Raw genomic sequence first — 26,904 nt, 5'->3', positions numbered from 1 at the left:
TCCTGATAAATGCAGTTGATCTTTGAAGCTGGTTGTTAAGAAACAGAGCTTCTGCACAAATCAATTTAATTTTGCCTTAGCTATGAATTTCATATAAATTATATCTTCAGAGTAAAGTGAAATATGCAGAATAAAAATGCATATAGAATTAAAAAACAACAATATCATAAAAGTGATTGTAAAGTTTCATATGATGTGGTCTAGAAAAAGGATTGTTTCAGAATGGAGACCTCTCTGTTCAAGCTAAAATGTCTCTAAGAAGTCAGAGATTATGGAGAGATTACAACTGAGGATTGCTTTAGTAAGGGTGGTCTAAGGCAGGTCACTCTGAAGAAGTGATAATATATGAGCCAAGATCCGAATGGCAAGAAGCCTTTAGCTCTGTGAAGGGTGAAGAGATTTCTAGGCAGCAGGATCAACAAGGGCAGAGACCCTATGGCTGGAAAGAAGGAGCTGGGCATGTGCCAGGGATTGAATGAACACCAGTGTGGCGGAGAGGTGGTAAATGAAGAGGAGAGAGAAACAAGGTGAGGTCTGAAAGGTAGGCTGGGGCCAGATCAGGTCAGGCCATGAAAGCTGTGTAGGTATATGGGATTTTAATTTACAAGTAAGGGAAGTCATTTTCAGGAAAGAGTGATTCCATATATTTCTGAAGCCTCAGAAATTGCCCTCAGTAAACTTTCCTAGTCCTTAAACTGGAGTTAATATGCAGGTTACACCTCACATGGCAGTTGCAGTTGGCTACTAGTGGCTGCTCAGAATCCTGGGCTAAGAAGGATCCTGTGGCTAACTAGGAATCAGTAGATAAGATTGACATGACTTGTCAATTTGACCACATGTGCGTATTCTATGTGCATTAAATGTTCTGATAAAAGCAAAGAAAAGGGAGAAATAAAACTTAAAATTTTAATTCAAAATAGTTTAAAAATCAGCTGTTTATTCTTGAAAATGTGGGAAATATAAAAAAGCTCAAAGAAGAAATGAAATGTTTGCTATAATTTAATCCAGAGAAAACCATGCTCAAAGTGTTGAGGCACTTAAGGAAGGAGATACTCAGGGCTGATGTTGTATTTATCTTAAATGATTTTTACTTTTTCAGGAGCTGGTGGTGCTTTGCCACCTCCACCATCCCAGCTTAATATCTTTGCTGGCAGCTGGAATTCGTCCTCGAATGTTGGTGATGGAGCTGGCCTCGAAGGGCTCCCTGGATCGCCTGCTTCAGCAGGACAAAGCCAGTCTCACAAGAACCTTGCAGCACAGGATTGCACTGCATGTGGCTGATGGTTTGAGGTAATTAATTAGGTCATGTGGTTTTCTATTCAGTGTATGACAAGTATTAGCTCAAACTTCCAGGCTCTGAGAATAGCCCTTCTTAATAACATTGTGCCATAGTAACATTTCACTAATAATTTGGGTGAAAACTACCATCTCCTTGATTAAATTTTAAAATTTTAAAAAACAGAAGTAGGAAGACCATGTGGGAACTCATAGCTAGTAGTAGTAGAGATTGAACCCAGGAGTCTTGCTCTAGAACCGACGTATGATCTTAACTTTGTTTTGACCTGCCTCCTCTAAAAAAGTAATGATTAGCCTTCAAAGTAGCAAAGAAAGTGTCAATTATCATGGGTAATTCTATAATAAGGAAAGGTGAAGGGTACTAGAGTGATTTGAGTTGGGTTGTTCTGTAGGGCTGTAATGTGTCTCGGAGGGACACCCAGCGCAGCAGCTGGACAGCCCTAGAGAGGCAGCATAGCAGTGTGGAAGGGCCACAGTCTTTAGAATCGCAAAGACAGGGATAAATCACTACTCCACATGCTTAGTAACTGTGACTTTTTATCTCTGATTCTCTCTTTTTTTTAAAAAAAATAGTCTATAAACTGTGACTAATAATTAACGAGAAATGTTTCGAGCGCGTTTGTAATAATCGAAGACATCCTGAATTAAACTCTTGATTTCCCCTCCTTTGCTGCTTCCCCACAATCATCCATTTGTTTCACCTCATAGTCATCTTTTATTCCTTCCTTTCTCTCGTATTCTACACCTAATTCTTAGACAAATATTTTCAGCTCTGCTGTCACATATATCTCAATGCAGCTACTTCTCACAACTTCTCTCCCACTGGAGTCCAAGCTGCTGTCATCTCTTCTTGCCTAACTGGCCTCCCTGCTTTTTTGCCTTTATCCCATATAGTTTGTTCTTCACACAGCAGCCAGAGTGATTTTTCTACTATGGAAGTTGGGTCAAGTCCATCTCCTTCTTTCAACCCTCTCCTACCTCCCTTTCTGGTCACTGTGCTCAGCCATTTATCTTCCTGAGGTTTCTTAAACATGACAGAGGTTTTATATCAGCTCATCTCTTGGCCAGCAACGTCTGACCACAGATATCCTCTTGGCTCACTTCTTATTTCATTCAGTTATCTTCTCAGAGAGGATGTCCCTGATTACCAGGTGTCTCTACTACCTATAGCACTTATTGCTGACTGGTATTCTTTATGCTTTTATTTAAAAATTTTTTTGTTAATTGTCTGTGTTTGCCAGTAGAATCTAAGTGTCACAATAGTAGGGACATTTTATTTCACTCATTGTTGCATCCCCAGCACCTAGGACAGTGGATCCTCAGTAAAGATATGTTGGCATCAAGGAGAGAGGGAGAAAGTAGAATGGAAGAAAACAGTGCCTGGCCATAGTAGTCACACAGTGGATGCATATTTCCTTCTCTTCTGAAATTCTGTGTCTATTCTTTTTGGACAGTATCCAGAAATGTAAAGGGAATGGACAGTAAAGAAAAAAAAAACAAAAAACAAAAAAACACTGCTCACAAACAAGCAAAACTGAACCTGGAAGATACAACTCTTAATAATGTATAGAGAATATAATAAATGCATAAAACTTCCCTTCATGAAAGAGTCTAGAAACCTCTGAAAAAACATGCAGATTATTAAATGAAACAGGAATGCAGAGATTTGGGTTTGAGTTGATATATCTACTTTTGAACACCAGGGGGAACCTTGTGTTAAATTAATCTAGACAAGGTGCAGATTCATCTCATGTATTTCAGAGCTGTCTAGGTCACTTTCTTTAATTTAACTAACTACACATCCCAGTTTTTTCCTAATTCTTCCACATAATACCCCAAGTGCTCATTTATAAAATGAAGAATTGCTATTTTTTTTATTCACCACAGTTTGAAACACCTCATCTCTAAAATAACTTATCCTAGTTCTCCGAGACCTTACTTTAAAAACAATTTCAGCATATTTTCCTATAATTTACCTTATTTGTTCTTGGCATAATGCCAAGACAGCTTTCTGAATTTTATGCTCAAGAGGGTAGTAGATTTCAGTAGCTATCAGTCTTATAGCTGCATTAAATAAAACTCAGTATTAAGGTTTGTCTTCCCAAATATATTTTAGCATAGAGCTATAACTACAGTGGTAGAAAGAGACAATAAAATCACATTTCTGTGGAGCCACTTAAATGATTGAGCTATTTGGAGTGACATACAAAAAATTCCTTCACATTAAATATTCTCTCTTCCACAGTCTTGCCTTCAACTGTTAGCTTATATCTTTAATTCAGTCTGCTCTTTTGAGCTCTTTATCATACTTCTCAAGTACCTATGAATTCACCTGTATTTCCCATGTTTATATGTTTCAATATATTCAAAATTGAATTTACTTTCTCTGCTACTTCCTCCTACCATCAATCTCTTTTTTTTCTTGTATCTTATACTTGCTAATGAAGATCTTGTAGTCACACTCAGACCAACTCCCTCCCCCAAAAGTAAGTTTCCATTTGTCCACCAGGTTTTTGGCTATTTTACATTATCTTTTTCATTGATTCATTTATTTTTATGCCACTACTGCTGCCTTGGTCAAGGGGATTATCAGAGTATTTCTTCTAAAATAAAAATCTAATTATCTTTGAGATTTTCCAGTAGTTCCAAGTTATCTGCAAAGTACATCCAAATTTCTTGGCATAGCAACAAAAGTCTTTTTTTTATTTATGCCTCTTGCCTGCCTCTCTAGACTCCTGCCTCTCCACTGCCCTAACTCTATATCCTAACCATGCTGAAGGTCTTGACTTTTCATTGACATCCATGTCTATCTTTATATTTGTTATTCCTCTCTTTCCATAAATTTATCTGCCTAGAGAACTCATTTTCCTTTGGAATTTTTTCACATACCATCTCCACAATGAAACATAACTGTATCATAAAGATGTTTCTTGAGTCCACTCCATGCAGAACTTTGTGTTAGGTGCTGAAGGGGGAAAAGTAGAGATTGTATTGCTCTTCTCAAGGCTGAAAATGTATAGTCTAGTGGGAGAGTCTGCTTTTCTATCTTTACCTCTGTGCTTTTCTCCCTCTGGCTTCCCTAGCATTTGGCGCACACCATGTTTCGTGTGCACCCCTGTTTTAGCCCCTGCCTCTCCTTCTAAATTGTGACCCCTTGAGATATACTGATGATAATCACGATTAAGAATAACTAACTGTGTTTACACTAGTTTTTAAAATATTTGGTAACGCTCATTGTCACATAATGCATAAATTATGGCCGAATTATTTCAGTAAGGCAAGATCTGCACTTGTTAATATTTCAAAAAGCTATTTTGCTATTCTGTTATTAAAACTATACTTTTTAAGATTAAATTCTGTAATTGAACATTTTAACTAACCCAGGTAATTTTTTTCTCCCACTGACATTATTTCAAATTAACTGCAACTATTTTTTTCACCTTTGTTTTCTGAGAGTCCGTGTTCTGTAAATATTCTGAAGGAGACATTCATTATGAAGGATTTGGATGCTGTTCAATTATGTATGACTTGGCTCTAATGTTTTACTTCTTAATCTCCCAGCTTTCTCTTCAGCAGGGCAAGAGTAGCTAATGGCCTTTCAGTAAGCCCTTAGTAAATTTTTCTTTCTTTAAGGTCAGCTTCATTAGTACATTTATCTTATTTTTCAGCCAAAAATATGTATACTGAAATGAATAGGCCTAATGTCAAATGTCTCCATGCAGGGAGAGAAAGAATCTTCTGCTCCATTAATTGATGTAGTTAAATGATGCATGCACTTGAGGCCAACATGCAATGGAAAGTTCAGGGTGTTGCTGCTACTCTACCCTTCCTAATCCCTGTCACAGTGATTGGTAATGGCGTAAATATTTACTGATAGAATATGAAACCAAACCAAAAGCTACAAACAAACAAAGGATTTAAACTGAATTTAGCAGATGTGTAAGGAAGACGTTAATAGAGTTACTTTAGTATTTGGAGCACAGTGGTAGTTCTCTGACCATGTTTCCAAAATGGACAAGACCTGGTTGAGATTAAAACTTTATTTTCGTGTTAACTAGTTTTTAATCTTTACTGTCAGTATCTAACTCTAGCTGCTTATGGTCGAATGGGTCAGTCTCTAAAAGAAAGACTTTAAAATCACCCAAGTCACCTTTCCCAAGATAGTGTTTTTATTCATCATCTCAGCTCCCAGTCCAAAATGTTGTCAACTTTAATTTTTAATAGAATTGCATTTAAAATAAATTACATATTTAAAAGGATACAGTATTGATAGCTAGAAAAGTCTTTTCTTTTGATTCATTATTATTGAAAAAGTCAAAAATATTTTCCAAAAGATTAGGAAGCATTTTAGTCAGAAAAAAATAAATAGCCAAAGAGAAATAAAATAGAGTTTAAAAATCTGAGATAAACTTGTATGTGGAAAATCAAAACTATTAAATAAATGAGAGTTAGAACAAAAGTCTATCAACTCTTATTTAGCACATTTACATTTTAAACTAATTAAAATATTCATATGATCATTGAGGGAATTCAGAATTTCTTTTAAGTAATAAGAAAAGTTTCCAAAAATTGGGACTTTGAAGTGGTTGCGCCTTAAGTTTAAATTACTCACTTATCAGGATTGACCTGCTTTGATTTTGTTTTGTTTTGTTTTGTTTTTTAAAGCATAAGCTTGCTTTGTAATATTGGACTTGTATGTTTTGATCTCCTTCTACAATACCTCTGAATGTTGAAGGTCACACAGCACAGAATTTTTAAAAATTTGTATGGTAGATGTACATATTTAAGGAAATCATGACAAAACTTATAATAATATAATCACATTTCAATAAGCTTGTCTGTGCATTTTCTGGCAGATACCTCCACTCGAACATGATTATATACCGTGACTTGAAGCCCCACAACGTGCTGCTTTTCACCCTGTATCCCAATGCTGCCATCATTGCAAAGATTGCTGACTATGGGATTGCCCAGTACTGTTGCAGAATGGGGATAAAAACATCAGAGGGCACACCAGGTGGGTGATAAGGTTAACTTGATAATCCCCTTGTCAAGAGGGATAAGCCAGTGTCTTCATTTGTGAAGAATCAGGAGATTTGTGAAGATTCAGGAGAATCAGGAGAACACTGTAGCCTATCACATTGTGCACAGAAACTTATTGTATGAGTAATTGTGACTAGTACATTGTGATTTTGATCATTATATTCTGGAGAACAACAACAACAAAAAGTCAACTAATGTAATTTTTCAGGGAAAAAATAAATTAAAAAGAAAGAATATTTTTTTGCCGTTAGATTTTAAAAAGTTGGATTTTAAAAACATCACATACTCCGGAAGTGGTAAAAAGGAACAGCAACAGTTTTAATCTAGGTACTTCTGAAACTTACCTAAAAATGAAGCAAACCAAATTCAGGTTCACAAACCCTTTTTCATGACTCCAAAACCCAAAGAAATTTGAAAACCTAAAGTTGTTTTTTTTTCTTTTAATAACTGGTTAGGTGGCAAAATCTGACCCAAATGGACTTGGTGCTTATGATGATCTTTATTTCTCACAATCATTGTTAATATGTGATGTTTCATGGCAGAAATATAAATGTGTTTGAGTACAGGATGCTGGCCCTGACCCTACTGAAAATTTATGTAATTATGTTCTGTGGAGCATTATTAACTTTATTAAATAAGAAATATATAAAATTCTAAATACACTGGTTCCAAGAGTTTCAGATGGGGGCTTTGGGGCTGCAGCTCTTGGTTACACTTTCTTCTTATAGGTTGGTACAAGAGTTTATTTTAAACCCTGCATTTCAGTTTTCTTTCTTCATTATTTATAGGTTGTTAATAGTTCAATAGTTAAAAATAATATAGCTTCTCTATTTATAACAAGATGAGTCATGGTTACTATGTAAAGTGAAACATACCTGTTCTGGATACCATTATGTCTACGGTCTCCAGAAATCACAGGCATCATCTTCTTGCCTTAGATTTTAATGCTGCTTTTAGAGTTATCCCCAACCTTTTTCTGTCATGCTTGTTCTAATAACCCCATTACTTCTACTATTAACTTTATACAGTGAACTCCATTTCCTGTGCTCTGGCGTTTGCATGGTCTTAACATTCAGACACGTTCTTTCCACATCGCTATCTACCCCATGGAGTCTCTCCTCACTTTCCCAGCTCCTGTTTCCCTTTTTCTAGTCTCAGTTTCATCAGAATCTCAGGTTCCGATTAATAAGAAACAATGATAGGGCAAGTGACATGTGCAGACATCTTGTCTTTCAGATTTCAGTTTGAGTGGAAATAAAAAATAGAGGAGTTGATAACTGTTGAGGGAGGACAGCTCTATCTTTAGAAAAGTCTTATATAGTTAGATACTTGTAAATAAAGTTACAGATGACTTTACATAATCTTGAAGATTGCAGCTCAATTAAAACACTTGCCTAAGATGGAAGAAAATACTCTAGGGGAATATGTGACTAGGCAAAAGATCTGAGGTTGTTCTCTATTCCCTGCCCACCCCAATTTATGTACTTAGAGAAACTGATGGCTCCAGATTTTATTTTTTCTCCAAATATATATCCTCTCATTTGGAAGTAGAATGTGTTTTCTCATAAACATTTCAAAGTATGTTTTCTGGCTGCTAGTGTCTCTGGGTTTCAATAATAAAAACAATAATTAGCATCTCTTGAGCACCTACTACATACCAGTCTCAGTGCCAGGTCCATTAGACACATAGTATGTTTTCTTTACACCAGGGCTGAAAGTTAGCTTTTATCTTCTCATCTGTAAAGTGAGGAAGCTTGAGGATCAGCGAGATTTTGTAACTTGCACAAAGTAGTACAGCTAGAAGGCCAAGATAAGAACTCAATCTAAATGTGAATTGAATCCAGAGCTCTTTGGCTTTAAATCCTATAGTTGCTCTCCTGACCACATACAACTCTAACATGTCTTTAAAGAGGTTTAAATATTCAATCTTAAGTTATCAAAAAACCAAAATGAACAAAGCAAAATGATGGGACCATGAACAGCAAATATTGTCAACTTCAGGTTTAAAAAATTTATCTTAAAAAGTAGAATTCCACAGGCCTCATATACTCTCACCTAGGAAATGTTGGCACAGTACAGAGGTCTTCTCGTGGAAAATCTGCTCATTATGCTCATGTGACATGAAGTTGGGCTGGGACACTCAGCTTGGGTCTGTAGTTTGTTTCCTCTCCACCTGCCAACTGGTCCCTCTATTTGTGGAATAGAAACCTTGCTGTTGAAGTCTTACGCACGTACTTGGACAACATATCTCTCTGCTTCCTGTTGACTGTTCCCTGGTACTCAAGCCTGCCACCGCCCTCCATAGGCTGAGCCAGCTCGCAGCCAGCTTTGTTCAATTCTGTTCAAACTCATGGCCATTCATTTTAGGTATCTGACTTGCTAATTTTAGTCATAGCCTGTCTAAAGTTCAATACCCAACTTATTCTTCATACCAAGCCAGATTCTTGTTCCTGATCCCTTTTAATCTGCTGTATCAATGTGTGGTAACATAAATATGGAGAAAGATCATGACAGAAAAACCCATAGCTTGATCTTTTTTGTTCTGCCCTCTCTTCCCCAGGCTGCCTAGTATATTGTAAGTACCTTGGAACTTCTCTTTATCATTACCATATTTATTATTGTTAGACCACTTCTAATCACCTCAGCCCTAAACTCAGCCTCAAATTTTAAATAACAGTAACTGTCACCACTGCTACCACCATCATAAAACTTTTCTTCCCCTGAAACAATTATGTTTGAAAATAAAATCATTCCCTTTCATATGATTTTAATCATCTCTTTGTCTTTTACTTCTAATGGATCTTCCTGTTAGTATTACAACTTTTAACTTGAAAATGTCTAGAGAAACAAAATACTATGTATTTGTTAAATTTTTATACTAACCCATACTGTGGTGCATTCACTCTGTGTGCATGTGAGTGTGGGTTCATTACTGTTGTCTCAGAGAAGATGGTAATAAGAATAAACCCTTCTGTGACATGAACAGTGTGCTTAGTCCTTTGCATGGGTTGATTATCTCATTTAATCCTTATGACCCTGTGACATAGGCCCTATTACTATTCCTGGTCTACAGATAAGGAACTAAACTTAGGACCACTAAAAATGTCAGTAGAGTCGTACAAGATGCAAACCCAAGCAGCCTGAGAGCAGAGCCCCTGGCCAGATACTATCATAGCTGGAATGCAAACATAGAAACAGTTTAGTTATTGGCAAGGACTACAGCACAGTGTCAGTCTACATTTTAAAAGGTAAATATGGGATGGATACTTTCAACTTTTAAAAAAATGTAGAGAGCTTTAACTTTTACTCAGACAATTGGATATGTTATATCCTGTTGGGAGTGACAGTTAATTATGTGTTCTGTGACAGTTACACTGTTGACTAAGATGGATGTCAATTGATGTCTTCAACTCTGCCAACACCCATGGAAATACCATAGTCTTTGGGTAAATAAAAATGTTGGTCTCTGGTTATATACTACCATCTGATAGAGGTTATGAAACATACTCTACTCATATTTCTCTGAAAGTAAAAAGAAAAGAAAATATAAGTTTCTGTGTACTGTGTGATATATAAGCAGACCTAATTCATCTATGGTTACTTTCTTTATATACTCATTGTATTTGTTAAAATGCAGGATTATCTGCAAAATAATTTCTAAAAATAGTTTTTAGACAATGAATTACATTTAAATTATATTTTCCCAATTGTTATGATAATTCTCTAAGAGTAAATTATCCTTATTTTTTATTCATTTATTCAGTGCATTTGGCAATAATTTGTTGAGCATTTACTAAATACCAAACTGGTGCTACTATTTCATAGCTGCGTGGTGTTCATCAGGATTTAGTTTTGGGGACTGTTTTCATTTCAGTAAATTGTGATGAGAAAAATAATGCCTATCTCATAGGGTTGTTGAAATGGTAAAATGAAATAGTCTACATAAACAGCATAAACAGGGCTTGGTATAATCCAGTTGCTCCAAGCATGTTAACAGTTACTCTAGTGGTGAATTTGGGGAATGTATGTGGATAGTTTTACCCTCCAGAAGCACATATTCTGCCAGGAGAAATAAGGCTATAAGCAAATAATCATAAAGCATTGTGTCAATTTCAATAGGCAATCTAGTTCAAGGTACAGTGATAGCACGGAGGACCAAGTGATTAACTGAGCTACGGGTCATCAGGATTTCCTTCATAGAGGAGGTGATTCTGGAATTATAGCCTAAAAAATAAACTGGAGGCTTGAGAAAAGAAAAAAAGAATGGGAGGAGACATTCCAAGGAAAGATATTAAGGGATAAAACGACTTGTCTTATTGAGATAATTGGAGGAAATTTGGTATGGACTAAGAGCTATATAGATGGAGAATGAAAGATTATTTAAAGTGTTCTTCAGTTTTGGCTATATATTAGATAACATGCAGAGCTTTAAAAAAAAGTATCCACTAGGGCTGAATCCTTTATAGTTTTTTTTAGTAGGTATAGAGCAAGGACTCTCAATTTGGCCACATATTAGAAGCTCCTGAGAGTAAGTAAATATGAATAGAGTTTAGAAATATTCAAATTAAAAAAAGCAATGTCAGTTATTTTAATTAGTTTTCCTCAGTGGTGCACACTCTAGGCACTGCAGTGGGTTCTGGAGATACGGAGATAGATATGACTTAGTTGACTGGTTGGCAGGGTGTATAGCATATATGAAACATGAACTGTAGAGTCAGACTATCTGGGTCTGAACCCTTGTTCTACCACCTACTAGCTGAGGCTGGAGACATTACCTAACTTCTCTCCTTTCTTATGCAATAATACCTAATAATAGTATTTATCCTAGGATATTGTTGTGAAAATTAAATGAGAAATTCATATAAAGTATTTAGCATAACGCCAGGCGTGTTCCTAGCTACCTTTGCTTTCTTGGACTCTGCTTTGTCTTCTCAGGTTGTGGGGATGGGAGGCTCTGTTTGAGTACCCCTTCTACATGTTGTGTGGTGAGAACTATACAGGCACTGACACGACTCTTCGTGTTTGTTTACTCTCTCTCTCAGGGATCACTGTCCAGTGCTCCATGTGTCCAGTGTTTCATCATATATTTTTTCTGATTATTTCATTGTTTTATGCAGGATGGCAAATCTAGTTCCTGTTATTCTGTCTTAGCTAGAAGTAAATAAATTTGAACAGCTTAATACAACAATGTGCATTTAGGATTTCAGTTAGCACTTAACATTTCTAGTGTCTGAGGGCCATCAGTACTCAACAGAGTAGCTATAATGTATGGTAGTATGGTGCATGAGTGCCATAGATCATTCACAGTATTAGATCATTGATCATGTAGCAATATTTGTCGCTTTGAAGATGCAGAAATTGTTTCTATATCTAGTCTTTCCCAATGGTAGGTAATATTGAAAGTGTTCATTTTCATCTCAAATTAAATTCAGTGGTGAATACATTGAATAGTTTACAAGTTTATTCTTCCTGTTATTACTATGGTGACAAGTTTAGTTAAATATAAGGCAAAAATTTTATAAGAACTTGCAGTTGCTGTTTCAGGGAAGTCCTCAGTGATGAGGGTACATGTATTAGGAATCTATTTTAGCACTATCTTAATTACTCACACAATTATTTAGCTTAGGGTTTGAGAATTATATTATGGCTATGTAGGCAAATGTTCTTATTCTAAGGAAATGCATGTTATCTTTAGGGCTGAAATATTGTATCTGCAGCTTAACATGTCAAATATATAATCTATGTAAGGTTACATGGCATATGATATAGCACATATGTGCTTTACATATGATATGTGTAAGTATATATATGTATAGAGAGAGACAAAGAGAGACACAAATGTGGGAAAATTGTAACAGGGAATGTGTGTGTGTGTATGTATAGAAAGAGACAAAAAGTGAACAAATGTGGAAGATATTAACAATGAGTACAGTAAGGGCTATCATACTCAATTTTGACACCTCTGTCCTTTGACTTTTCATGGCCTTCCAGCCTGGTGAAGGACTGCTAAGTTTCATCTTTTGCTGGTAAGCTGTCCATCAAATAGAAGTGTTTTTGAATTCAGTTGCTTACTCCTTGAAGGCCATGAGTTCATACTTTGTTATGTTTTCCTGGCTGTATGTTTAAACTACTATAACAATCATATATGTCGTTGTAGAACATTTGGAAGTATTAGAAGGAAATAAAAGCTATCTTAATTTCAACACTTAGACATAATCATTATTACATCTAAAAGTATTTCTTTGTGTACATTCTCATCAACTTTTTATTTTGAAAATGTTTAAGCCTACAGAAAAGTTGAAGAATAGTGCAATATACACCCATATGCCCTTCATGCGGATTCATCGATTAACTTTTGTCACACTGTTCTCTCTCTCTCTTTTGTATGTAAATATCTTTGAAATTAAATAACAGACGACATACTATGTCATCCCTGAACACATTGGCATGTATTTCCTTAGGATAAGGATATTTGTTTACATAATCACCACACTCTTATCACAGCTAAGAAAATTCAGTTGAGTTTTGTTACATATTTGGCAAACTTTCTGTCTATTCAGAATTATATCTTACATTTTCCTTTTATTTACATGATATGTCATCTTAAAATGATTTTTAAGTTACTATATGTATACATTATTTGACCAGTTTCCTTTTATGGTTGGAATTCTTTAGATTCTTGATATTTTTACTGTTATGAATAATGTTGAAATTACTTTTTTTTTTGAAGAATTTAAAAGCAATTTATCTCTATTGTGGAATGAAGGTTTTATTTCCCTTTAAAAGAACTTCAGACATGAACTAACACCTGAGAAAGAGGGCTTTTATTTGTTTAAGTCATGGTTTCATTTTTATTTTTCCATTGCATAGAAGGAACACAGTCACAAGTTCTTGAAATAATGAGGGCATTGGAATTTTAGCCACATTAAAGTGACTTGGAGTGAAGTCTAGCAATCTCCTTCCTAACCTTGCCTCTGTTTGAAACACTGCCCTAGGAATAGTTATTACTAGGAATAAGAAAAATGACATAGGAGTTTTTTCCCCTGTTATGTTTCATTTCTTTAATTATGAAACATTACTTAATAACTTATTGTTGAATGTTTGTCTTATTCTTCAAGATCGACCTTGGGGTGAAATGTCTTGGATAGGGCTGTTAATTGTTTGATCAAGTTTGTCTCTTTATAGAGATGACATGGCCTTGTTTAGAGCTTATCTCCCTGATTCTTCATTAGCATATATGCCTAAACATATGCATATTTATTAATATATTTGCTTACTTACAGGGTTTCGTGCACCTGAAGTTGCTAGAGGAAATGTTATTTATAACCAACAAGCTGATGTTTATTCATTTGGTTTACTACTCTATGACATTTTGACAACTGGAGGTAGAATAGCAGAGGGTTTGAAGTTTCCAAATGAGTTTGATGAATTAGCAATACAAGGAAAATTACCTGGTAAGTTTTGTCTATAATAGATTTTTTAAAAATATCATCAGCTTCTTTTTCAAATTATTTAATTGTAGTAGTATACTTAATTCATTTTATAGCTGATAATTCCTTGTTTAGTATTTGAATATTCTTAAATCCTGTGACACATTAGTAAAAACAATCTAATGGTAAGGTAGCAGTTTTAGGCTTTAAAAAAATATATCTCAAATTAGTATTGGTGTATTTGTTATATATTTAGGAGAATACCCAGAAAATGAAATTGCTGTTAAAACTCCAGATTTGGTAACTTTTGTTCTCATTAAGAGTTACTATGTGCTCATTTGCCTGGAGTGTTTTTATTTTCTTGGTGTGAAATAATTTATATGCAGAAATGGAAGCTTGAATTATTTATAATAATAATTTTTAGTAGTAAATATTAATAAGAATTAGTAAACGAGTATTTAATGAGATCAAATATCATTTTGAATGATTGTTTCATGCTTTTAAGAAATTCTAGGACTTTTGTCATTTATTCCTTGACTATTACTTCAGTTCCCACAGCAAAGTACTTTTTTAAATGTATTTAGCTGCTTCTCATATTTTCTGCTTTCCTTTTCATTTAAGAAATAGTTTTGAACATACACTGTGTGCCAGGTACAGGGATATAGCTTTAACCTTCTTCCTCAGGGGAACTTTAAAAAGTCCCAGCAAAGAGAAATTTATTATCATTTGGATAAACTTTAGACATAATCTGGGTCATCTCCCTTATTTTACCAGTTAGCTTTCAAGAGAAAATTTCTGGGTCTCTATTCTACACCAACCAGAAGAATGGCATACCTCTTACAAAAACCAACATGCACAAACCAGCTGTGGGGATATGAGGATGAAAAGTTTGCCTACTGTGAATATTAAAATAAAAAATACTTCCATAGAAGTCTAATTATTATATGAACAAAAGTGTTGTCTTTTGAAATGCAAGTATGAAATGAAAATATATTATTTTATTCAATTTTTATGAGTATCTTTTTTATACCATAAAAAAATCAAAAAATCCTTTTTGATGTCTCTAGGGGAAATAACGCTAATAAAATTGGCTTAATTAATAATAAATATAGGATTATGGAGATCAGTGTTTTCCTTTGCAATGTCTGGACCTTTCACACACATTGAGAGGAAATAAAATAATTGTTCTGATTTGCCTAATGTCGTATCATATGTTTTTGAATGTTTTAGATCCAGTTAAAGAATACGCTTGTACCCCATGGCCTACGGTTGAGAACTTAATTAAAAGATGTTTGAAAGAAAATCCTCAAGAAAGACCTACTTCTGCCCAGGTATTATTATAGTCAAAATTTATCAATATTTTGTATAGAACATCGAATATATACATATACACACACACATACACATAATACCTCCTCTTTATATATATGTTTGAGTGTGTGTCTTTATATATGTGTGTGTGTGTGTGTGTGTGTGTGTGTGTGTGTATATATGTATATCAAAACTCCCGTATCCTCCACCACAAAAAGAACATTGCCAGCACTCCAGAAGCCCCCACATGCCTCTTCCTAATTGCATTACTCTCCCTATAGATGTAGTCACTTTCCCAGCTTTTGTGATAATCCTTGCTTTTCTTTATGATTTTACCATTCAGTTTAGTTTTCCTGTATTCATCGTTTATTTAAAATAGAATCATAATCACATAATATTCTGAAATTTTTCAGTTTTCTGAAAAATAAAGTGTGAGTTTCATTCAGGTTATTGAACATAGATGTTAATTATTTTCACCGCTGTTCCATTCCACTGTTTGAAGGCACGACAATATATTTACTTATGATCATATCCATGGGTATTAGTATTGTTCCCAGTGTTTTGCTATTGTAAAAAGTGCAGGTTGAATGAAAATTGCTTTCTGGTAAACACCTAGGATTTGAACTGCAGAATTATAGGACATGTGAATGTCCAGATTGTTTTCTGAAGAAGTTGTGATAAGTTAACATTTCCATCACCTGTATATTATATCGGTAGCTATTTCTGTATGTCTTTTCCTTAAATTTTGGTTCTGACTTCTTAATTTTTTCTAAATACGTTCAGTCTTGTATATTGATTTACATTTTCCTAATTACTAACAACAATGAGCATCTCTTTATATGTTCATTGGTTATATATATATGTTTCCTCTTCTGGGAAATGCCTGTTTTTGTTTGTTTGTTTGTTTGTTTTTGTTTTTGCCCATTTTTCTATTGGGGTATTTGCATACAAATTAAATAAGAAAAAGAGATTCTTTTCTATACTAATTCTTTGTCTGTTATATATTTGTTTTTCTATTTATTTATTTTTTAAATTTATTATTTTTATGGTGACATTGGTTAATGAAATCCAGTAAGTTTCAGGTGTACGATTTAACAGTAAGTCATATATATATATGTGTATATATATATATGTATATATGTATATATATATATGTACATATATATATATGTATATATGTGTGTGATTTTGGATACCTCATGAGGTCAGTGGTAAAGAAGTTAAAATCTAGGGCCTTGTGGATATGGACAATAGACTAGTAGTTACCAGAGGGGAGTGGAGAGCGGGGAGGTAGGTGGAATAAAGGGGTCAAATATGTGGTGACAGGAAGAAATCTAACTATGGGAGGTGAACATATAATGCATATGTGTATATATTAACACATATATATGTATATATTAACACATATATATATGTACATATATATTAACACATATATATGTATACATTAACACATATATATGTACATATATATATGTACATATATATGTACATATATATATACACATATGCATATATATATATACATATATATACATACATATATATATATATACACATATGCATTATGTGTTCACCTCCCATAGTTAGATTTCTTTCTGTCACCACATATTTGACCCCTTTATTCCACCTACCTCCCCCCTCTCCACTCCCCTCTGGTAACTACTAGTCTATTGTCCATATCCACAAGGCCCTAGATTTTAACTTCTTTACCACTGACCTCATGAGGTATCCAAAATCACACATCAGTTTTGCCTTCAGTAAGCAAATGCCTTCAGGGAAAAATTGGCTCTAGGATTTAATTCACCTCTCTGTTTTCTATCCTTCTAAGTTTTGGGCCTGATAATTCCTTATGGTATTGTCAAATTTTTAATTTTTTAAAGATTTAAAAAAATAATTTCTTAAGCATTTTAAAGTGTTTGTAGCTTGAAGGTTCTCCAGATAACCTCTTCTACCGTGTTATCAGATATAGAACTCTTTAGTATTGTACACTAAAACAGACTTTAGTAGATCAAAATAAGAACTGTCTTTATGTTGTAGACTTGGTTTTATATAATAATTCATGGAAAAATTTTTGTTCAACTTTAAATTTCCTACTCAAAAATAGCTCAGTACATATATTCTGACTTTATCAAACATTATATAATCTTCTTGGTTATTTACCCTTCTTGTTTTTTTAATTTTGGTTACCACTGGTCTTAATCACATAGACTTTTAGAAAAATATTATCACAGTAAAATATTCATAGTTTAACTATTGTCTTCCTTTTATATTCGATTATACTTTACCTGTATTTTATAGATTACATAACAACCTGGAGTTTTTTTTTAGTACATAACATATTCAAAAATATGGACATACTTATTTAATCTTTAAAATACACTGTATACTAGGCAAAATGAATAAATTCATCACTTTTATCAGATGAGGTACTGAGAGAATAAGCTTTCTCAGGGTCTTATGAGTGGCAGGCAAGTGGCTGTAGCACTGGCTCTAATTTCAGTTTTCTGACCCTGATGCTGTTTCCTTCAGTGGCTCTATACTGTCTCTCTAGTTCTTTGGTTTTTAGAAAAACCAAAAAGCAGAATCTAGAGGTGATTTGTGAATTTTGTTACCAAAGATCAAAATTTATTTTCCCTTCAACTGGTAGAAGGTCTATTGTATTTTTGGCCCCAGTGTTTATCTTCAATATGATGTGGCTCTGCAGTATAAAACTAAATGAAAACTGGCTCTTGACCCTGCTAAATTTCTGTCATTGACACTTTTGAAATTTTTCTTTTCAAGTGACAAAACATGCCATCTACACAGAGAGAACATATACAATACACTGTTTAAAAATAAGTATTATTTTAATGTAATACTTTCTATAGTTTTGGATTATTAATCTTGTTTCTCTAGGTGGGTCACAGCTAACAGGTTTAGGTTTTTCTTGATAGAGCTATAACATTTAGTTCTACATTATGCACAAGAATATGATCTTTCGAAAGGATATGTATTAACTCGATGTATGTTGTTTTGTTATTTTTAAACTTTCTCAGGTCTTTGACATTTTGAATTCAGCTGAGTTAATCTGTCTGATGAGACATATATCAATACCTAAAAACTTTATTGTTGAATGCATGGTTGCTACAAATCATAACAGCAAGAATGTAGGCATCTGGCTGGGTTGTGGACACATCGACAAAGGACAGCTCTCATTTCTTGATTTAAATACTGAAAGATACACTTCTGAGGTAAATACAAATATTCTTTATATTAGAAATACTATAAAAACTTACTTGCAAATTATTTTAAATTAATTATGTATTATGTAATTATGTATCAGTTAAAAAGTTATTTAGGAAGAAATTAAATAAAAGCTAATTTAGGAGTATTATTAAATTGGCTTTCTGTTAGAATAAGAGTAGTCAAATGAAATTAAAGTCTTTTCTTCTTTTAAATCACAGTATATGTGTGTCTTAGGTCAGGATCCCTAAAAACAGCCTTAGACAGAGAATCTTATATGAGTAATTTAAGAAAATAGAAATTTTCAGAGAAATACAGGTACCCAGAAAGAGCAAGGAAAGAAGCTCAGCAAAACCATACTTTTTAAGGAGTTCTAGCGTGTCTTTATCCCATAAAAAACTCTGAACTGTGAATAGCAGCACAGATTTATCCCTTCACCAGGCAAGGAGGCCAGTCTTTCATTCTCACATATCAGTCAGTCATTGGCTACAATTTTTCCAGGGAGAGGGATATCATAACCTTCCAGTCATTTCTCAGCCAGCCAGCTCCCATCAGGGCAGTTCTGTGGTGAGAGGTGCAGCTCTGAGCTGTTAGCAGCCAACACTTGTAGCAGCTGGGGGTAGGTGCACCTGACAGAGGAGCTCTGGACATGGCTTCTTCAAGATGGATTAATACATTGTATTGGCAACTATAAGATAAATTTCTAAACTTAAAATAATATTTTAATGGTTGCCTTGAAATAAACAGTGTGCCTAAATATTATTCTTAATGTTGAAAAATCCTCTTATATTATTGTGATGGAATCTAAACGATAATGAGAAATAGTTTTCAATTTTTAGATTTAGTCTCAGATGCATTCTCGATAGGCAAAACTTGTCTGCCAGTTAACTCATTTATTGTTGAAAATTAAATAAAATTGTGTTATTTTTAAAATTAAAAGCAAGGAATTAAAAGAGGTATGTAGATAACAGAATTTTTTCATTCTATACAAGTTCTAGTCACAAGTCAGAACCAATTTTTTTAGAGTGTTTTTTATTTTCTAAACAGGAAGTTACTGATAGTAGAATACTGTGCCTAGCCTTGGTGTATCTGCCTGTTGAAAAGGAAAGCTGGATTGTGGCTGGGACACAGTCTGGGATGCTTCTAGTCATCAATACTGAAGATGAGAAAAAGAGACATACCCTTGAAAAGATGACTGATTCAGTTACTTGCTTGTATTGCAATTCTTTTTCCAAGCAAAGGTATAGTAGTGGATTTGACCATTGGTAAATAATTGGGGGTAAAATTATATACCTTTATATGACTTAATTGTGTGCAAAATTGTTATAGCATCAGCAGAGATTGTTCATTTTTAACATTTTCCTTATTAGTTTGCATATATTAAAGGGAATTGCGAGAGGCCACGAAGATATTTGTTATTTTTCTGTATACATATCAAACTGAGACATTTATAAACTAGGTCAATCATTTCTTTAGGCCCATCAGCCTTGCTCCTGGTTTTACCTCAGCTGTGTCTCTATCTCTTTGCCACTCTTCACATCAATTTATCTTTTGCGGGGCTCTTCAAAGATGACGCCTCATTCATTCTTTCTTTGAATATGTATATATCAGCAGACTGTTTTGCGCCAGTCTAAAACATATCAGTTAACTATCAAATTGGAAAAAAAAATATAATAAATGAATTCATAAGTTGTTAATTGGTGAAAATACTTAATCATTATCAGTTGCAGGGACCTTATACCAAAGGAAGTTATGTAAATGGCATAATTTTAGGTCTGAGGAACAGGTTGGTTGCTGTCATATTTGGGGCGGGATGATTCCAGGAAGCATTAAGATTATACCCCATTTGGATAAGTACCCAGAAGTGAAACTAATAATAAAATAAAAATTTTAAAAAAAGATTATACCCCATTTACTTCTCTGGTTTAAATCAGTACTGAAAAATAAATATCAGAAAAATGTAAAACCCACGTTTTTGTCAGCTGAAATATAAACTCCACTGGCAGTTTTTCAGTTGAGATTATTTAGATATTGTCAAAGAAATAATTCATCAGATGGAGTAAAACAGGCAAGGAAGACTTTATTCAAGACTATTGCAATAAGGGAGAAAGACTGGACTCAACTCTACTGAAATAGAAGGCAGGAGATTTTTAAGTGTTGGGATGAGACAGTGGAAAAGTACTAGAGGACTCTGAGAGAGAGGGGCACATTGTCTGTGATTAGGCCACCTGTGTTTGCTAATTGGTGCTTATTGAAATTAGGCTCCTATCCTCCCACAGAGACTGAGAGATGGGGCACTATCTGTCTTGATAACATTTCTAAGGGAGGGTTCCCAGTTTTTTGAGAAAGACATACCTGAGTTGTAAAACTAGCAAGCGGCTGAACGAAAATTTACATTTTAAATAGGCAGAGAAAGAATTTACAATTGTTTTCTAAATTAAAAGCTGTAAAAAAAGTGAGGTCTGGGGCGTATAGCCAGGAAGAAACCTGTCTGAATTTTATTCATGCTGCGGGAAATGAATGTTAAGCCCATCTTGGCAAGACAAGCGTTCCCTTTGTAACAATTTTGACATTTTTCCTTTTAGCAAGCAAAAGAATTTTCTCTTGGCGGGAACTGCTGATGGCAACTTAGCAATTTTTGAAGATAAAACTGTTAAGGTAAATGTTGAATGCATTCTACATCAAAATTATTTTGTTCTTTGTTTTATGTATGCTCGTTCCTACCTCCTTCTAAATGATTATAAACTCCCTTGGAACAAGGGTCATAAATTCTACTTTTTGTCTTTTTATTATTTCATAAAGTTTTGTATACAATAGATTCTCTATAAATACTTGCTGATTGTGTGTTTTATATGAATGAACTAAGAATAAAATGATAAATGAGATCTGATTTATAATGTTAGGGACATAAATATTTCTGATTTTATATAATCAAAGTCAATAATTCCTTATAAATATATTGTAGGGAAAAAAAAGGAAACTTATGTTTTAAATCTGGTTTGCCACCAAGTTTTTCTTTAGTCTTGAAGAAATCGTTTAACTTTCTGTTCTCCAGATTCTTATTTATCATCAGAATTTATTTCTTCCTCTATCTATTCATTTGTGGATCCATCTATTTATTCAACATCCTACCTATTCATACTTCTTGTTATCAATAAGCTTATTATCTAACGAAAGAGAAGTAGTTATAAACCCTAGGTTATTTACTGTATAATTTTTGCATGATGTGAAAAGATTGGTTTTAGGTTAATATTTTGAATACCACTTGAATTGAATGTTTTTAGAAATCCTTTGAACAAATGTATCTTGAATTTTTATTTTAATACCTCTAACCATATAAGATGGGAAAGTAGTTTTTTAGAAAACTCAAATTTTACAGCACTTAATTCTACAATACTCAGTCAATGTGTTATCTCTTTTTGGCAAAGTGTAAAGGAGCTGCTCCTTTGAAGATACTCAATATAGGAAATGTCAGCACTCCGCTGATGTGTTTGAGTGAATCCACGAATTCAATTGAAAAAAACATTATGTGGGGAGGATGTGGCACAAAAATTTTCTCATTTTCTGATGATTTGACTATTCAGAAATTGATTGAGACCAGCACAAATCAGCTGTAAGTTATTCCCATATGTGACTAATTTACCATTTTATTCATATTTATTTTTTATAATTATGTCAATAATGCTGTTGATAATCTCAAATGAAAATCTTTTAAAACACAAAATTTATTTTTCTATTATAAAATTAAACATCTATTCTAGAATAATTAGAAAATTTCAGAAAGTAGAAGGACATTAAAAAATAACCCAGTAATCTTTTACTGTTTATCCACTTGAGTCTCTTTCTAACGAACACTCAAATCCTTGTATTTATCACTGTTCCCACTGCTGCTATCAGGGGCCAAGTTGTCATCTACCATTGCTTGCCAAGTTTACAAGATCTTTTTAACCCCTTCTCAACCTCCAATTGTGCTTCCTTTAATCCATTCTCAACACTGTAGGCAGAGGGATCCTTCTAAAATACAAATCAATCTGATGCCACTCTCTTGCTTAAAACCCTTCAGTGGCATCTCCATGTCTTTTGCACGAAGTCCAAATTCCTTAAGATAGTCTACCAGGACCTTTATGATTTAATCCTTGCTTATCTCTTTAGATGTATATTTTGTAGCCTTGCCCTCTGTGCTTTAGCTAAACTAATTTTGTCTCAGATTTTGAAGACAAGCTGCTCCCTTTCACCCCTAGTCTTCACACGTGGTTTTCTTTTTGCCTGGATGACTACTATGCCCCCTGCATGGTTCAGTCCAAATGTCACTTTCTCTGAGTGGCTATCCCTGGTCCCACCTATGCAGATTAGGTGCTTTGGATTTGTTCTTCCATTGAATCTGTTATTTACCTTCATGGCAGCTATTGCACATTTTCATAGATGTATTTTCAAAAATGCTTTCTTATTAATATTGGACCTACTGGCTGTCTCATTGGCTGAACATTAGAAACCACTAGAAAATAATCTGATGCCTAAAATTTATCTCAGACCAATTAAGTCACATGAATTAATCCTGAGATGGAGCCCAGGCTTTCATATTTTTTTTCCAAGTTCTCAGGTAATTCTAAAGTGTTGTAGGGGTTCAGATACACTGCTATATATTATGAGTTCTCATGGATGAGGACATTTGTTTTCTGTCTTGTTCATAGACATGTTTCCAAACATGTGGTAAATATTCTGATGGACTCATTCTGTAATTTCCACTTTTAAGCAATTTATACAAGTGGGAAAATATTTTAAAAGAAAGGGCCCCCAGTTCTTATTTTTCACAGAGCATGTTATGAAATCATGGGTGCTAGAGAGAATGCAGACAAGTATCTGACTGTCAAAGATGTTTATCTCCCAAGGGAGATTAGGACACAGTTTCACAGACAATTGGAAATATTTGCTGTCTTCTCAGAAAGTGTCTCCTGTTGTCTATGTCTCTCCTCTGCAAACATCACATCACTAATAAGGGGCTGCTTCATCATCATTCCCTTCTTATCGTTATCCATATAAACTGACTGAGAAGTATGATGGAAAGTGAAGATGATCGTGGTTTTTGGAGCCACGTGACTCCATAGGACTTGTTTTGAGTCCTGGTTCTGTAACACATTAGTCATGTGGCCTTGAGCAAGTTATTTGGCATTTCTAAACTTTCTTTCTGTAATTACAAATATTGAGATTTATATTTTATAAGATTTCATTGAGGATAAAATGACATATCATGCATAAATGTCTTATAAATTATAAAACTCTAGGCAATATTTGTACTAGTTTGAACTATCTTCTATTAAATACAGAAAAACCCAGGAAAGAATTCCCTAAAATGTAGTGGCTCTCTAGCAACATATTGTATTTTCATCTCCGCCATAATTGAAAAGATGGAGGAAAAAAGTCTTCCTATCCTAAGGTGTTCTATAGATAGTTACACCCTGTGATATTTTCATGTCATCAATCTATTTTTACTTTTTCCTGGGTGTTCATTCCTCCTGTTGATTCTTCATTCATCCATCTATCCTTCTATCCATCCACTTAACAAACTGCCCGCTTTGTTAACCAAGCAGTTTCTAGAGAGATACTTATACATCTATCTGCTAGATAGACAGATACTTATCTATGATGATTCTCTTGGGTTGTGGGTCTATAGAAAAGATATGGTCTTTATCCTTAAGCAATTACATTTATGGTCTGGTGTCAGGGACAAGCTAATAAATACAATCTGGTAATTAAAATCTATAATATTACAACTACATTAGCAGGGGAAAGGAAATGATTGGTCTATTTTGATAGGTTAGGGAAGAATTTCAGAGGAACTGACATTTAAGTTAAGCCTCAAAGGCTAACTAGGAGTTGGCCATGCAGATGGGGCTTATGGTAGCCAATCTGTTTGCAAAATATGTAAAATGCCAAATGTCCTTGGTTAAAAGATAGATATTTAAAGATGCTTGTCTATTTCCTTTATTTTCAATGAGAGGAAGATATAGGTTTCTTTTTTCCCCCTCATAGGTTGATGGGCTTGTGTTGATGCTAAGATACTTTTTGCTTTAATATTTGAAAATATTGCAACTAAAATTTGTATTAACATCTTATGTTTTATAACTCTAGGTGTAGATGGCTAACCCTTAATTTCCCAAGCATTCTTGACAATAAGAGTTTTATTGAAATGTCATAAAGTTACAGATACACGATTAAAATTATTTTAGAAATTAAGATATTTTGCATATTTGGGCGGTGTAAAATTTTATAAAGAACCAGATGAAACTGAAATTAAACCAAGAAATATTAGTCGTAATCTTTATTTTATCATCAAGGGAAAAATATAAAGTAATCAAAATTAAGTAAGGTACCAAATAAAGTTATATATTCAGTTCAGGTTAGAGGAGAACATGAAATAATTGCCAATACTCTAGCCTATTTATTTTTCAAAATAGTTTTAACCTTTTACATTAAGAATAAATATAAGAATTACATGTTAAAACAGAAGAAAAATGAATAGTGCTGACATTCTTTTGTTCCCCTCTAGGTTTTCTTATGCAGCTTTCAGTGATTCCAACATCATAGCAGTGGTGGTAGACTCGGCTCTCTACATTGCTAAGAAAAATAGCCCGTTTGTCGAAGTGTGGGATAAGAAAACTGAAAAGCTCTGTGAACTAATAGACTGTGTGCACTTTTTAAAGTAAATTCATTGGTTCTTATTTAAAATTTTTATTTTAATGTGGAAAGAATACAACAGGAGATCATTTCCTCTTAACAAATTTTTAGGTGTACGTTATATTATTATTGACTGTATGTTCAATATCTTTGGTTCTTTGTTTTATGCCTGTGAGAGCTGTCTCCTACACTTTAAATTTCACAGAAGGTGAAAGTATGGCTTATATTTTTCCTTTCTACCTCTAAATATAAAATTAAAAAAGAAATTCTTAGAAGTAAAATATTTAATGTTTTTCAGTACTATCTTTTGGTATCCAGCAAATTTCCTTTTGAAAAAATTTTAAAAAATAGGAACATGATTTTGTTTCTTCAAGGTATTATAAAGAATATTCTCTAATGAAAAAAATAGTACATTACTGAAAATGACTGTACTGGATTTATTGCTGGCTATATAGCTAGTAGTGTCATAGTATTAAATATTACTACTTATAATTAGACTCTGGGTCCAAGGATATTCTGCTCTAATGATAGAAAGTCACAAGACAATATAAAAATGTGAGGAGAAAAACCTACAGGACTGGGGAGGCTCAGAACCCCAGCCTGAAAGCCTAGCTTTTAGTCTGATACAGTGTATCCGAGACGAGCCTTAGACTTTACATCCAGCACTTATTTGTGTGCTGCTACTGGGAAACAGGACTATTGCCAACCTTATTTGCTAGTTGTTTCCTATTTTTGTTTTGTTTTTACTGTATAAACATTTAGATTATATACTATATCCATAAAATGAGACTTAAACATTTACTTTCCAAGAATCTTCTTACAGTTTTTCTCCAGATGGTGAGGAGCTTTATGCTCAGAAGTGCTTACAGTTTTGCCTGGTAAAAGGTCCCTTATTTCCTGAGGTTCCAAAATTATTAGAATTCTTTTATTTCTGGATAGCTCATTTGTTGTCATGACTTAGGAGCTCTGAGGAAAATTTAGTGCTTTGTATTTATATCTTTTACATGTAGATGGTTACAATTTTATTTTCCTTTGAAATTTTTAGACTTCATGGAAAGCTTTTGAAACTATTTCCTTTATATTGGGCAAATTAATTCTTTTTTTTTTTTTTTTTTTTTTTTTTTACTGGACTGTATAGGCTTGTTGTTTTTAAAAATCACATTGATCTTATTTATTTCAGAATTTCTTAAAGGGGCTATTATATTATGTTTGATAATTTATATTTCAAGTAGAGAAATGTGGCTCTTTGGCATTCTGTTTTAATTACGCAAAATTAGTTTTGTACATTTTTAATGCTATATAATGTCTACTATCATGTATTCATAATTTAAAATATTATGTATGTGTATGCATATATAGATACACATCTGTTTTATTCCTTAATTCTTTAAAAAATATTAATGTATACTTTCTATATGGTTTCAGGGAGGAATTGGTAAAAGTGAAGAAGGAATCAAAACACACTATGTACTATTCTGGGAGAGTGAAAACTCTCTGCCTCCAGAAGAACACTGCCCTCTGGATTGGAACTGGAGGAGGCTATGTTTTACTGCTTGATCTTTCAACTCGTCGAATCATACGTATAATTCACAATTTTTGTGATTCTGTTAGAGTCATGATGACAACACAGTTAGGCAAGTTTCTTTTCTTTATATCTCTTATGTTATCTAAGACTATAAAAACATGTTTTTTTTAATTTAAGTTTTCACTTTCCAATGTCATTCAAAGTGTCTTAGAAGTATCTTAGAACATAATACTGGGATTAATTTTGAATAGGGTTATTAAAAAAAATAGAGGGAGTAGGTGCTCTCAGTCCCATAAGAGAAGCAGATTATTGTAAGTGAACTCTGATTTGGGTCTGTCTTCTTTTTTTTTCTTTATACCCAAGGCAAAAATGAGAAATATATAATGTTGAGTATTTTTT

The 26,904-nt window shown here is 33.7% G+C and overlaps 1 protein-coding gene across 2 annotated transcripts in view; it reads left to right on the top strand.

The window, feature by feature from the left end:
* Positions 1-26,904, top strand: part of LRRK2 (leucine rich repeat kinase 2) — a 114,393-nt gene that overhangs the window by 83,189 nt on the left and 4,300 nt on the right. For both annotated transcript variants that reach the window (XM_039882305.1, XM_039882306.1), the window contains 10 exons: positions 1,100-1,290; positions 6,153-6,313; positions 13,623-13,793; positions 15,000-15,100; positions 18,119-18,313; positions 19,353-19,546; positions 20,891-20,963; positions 21,734-21,918; positions 24,853-25,005; positions 26,406-26,614. In XM_039882305.1, the coding sequence (XP_039738239.1) occupies positions 1,100-1,290; positions 6,153-6,313; positions 13,623-13,793; positions 15,000-15,100; positions 18,119-18,313; positions 19,353-19,546; positions 20,891-20,963; positions 21,734-21,918; positions 24,853-25,005; positions 26,406-26,614 (1,633 nt within the window). The remainder of the gene's footprint in view (positions 1-1,099; positions 1,291-6,152; positions 6,314-13,622; positions 13,794-14,999; positions 15,101-18,118; positions 18,314-19,352; positions 19,547-20,890; positions 20,964-21,733; positions 21,919-24,852; positions 25,006-26,405; positions 26,615-26,904) is intronic.

The sequence above is a fragment of the Pteropus medius genome, unplaced genomic scaffold (assembly GCF_902729225.1).
Source record: "Pteropus medius unplaced genomic scaffold, Ma_sr-lr_union100, whole genome shotgun sequence".
In the NCBI taxonomy this organism is placed as follows: domain Eukaryota; kingdom Metazoa; phylum Chordata; class Mammalia; order Chiroptera; family Pteropodidae; genus Pteropus; species Pteropus medius.
The sequence above is the reverse complement of the archived record's forward strand: the minus strand, read 5'-3'. Positions and strand labels throughout refer to the sequence as shown.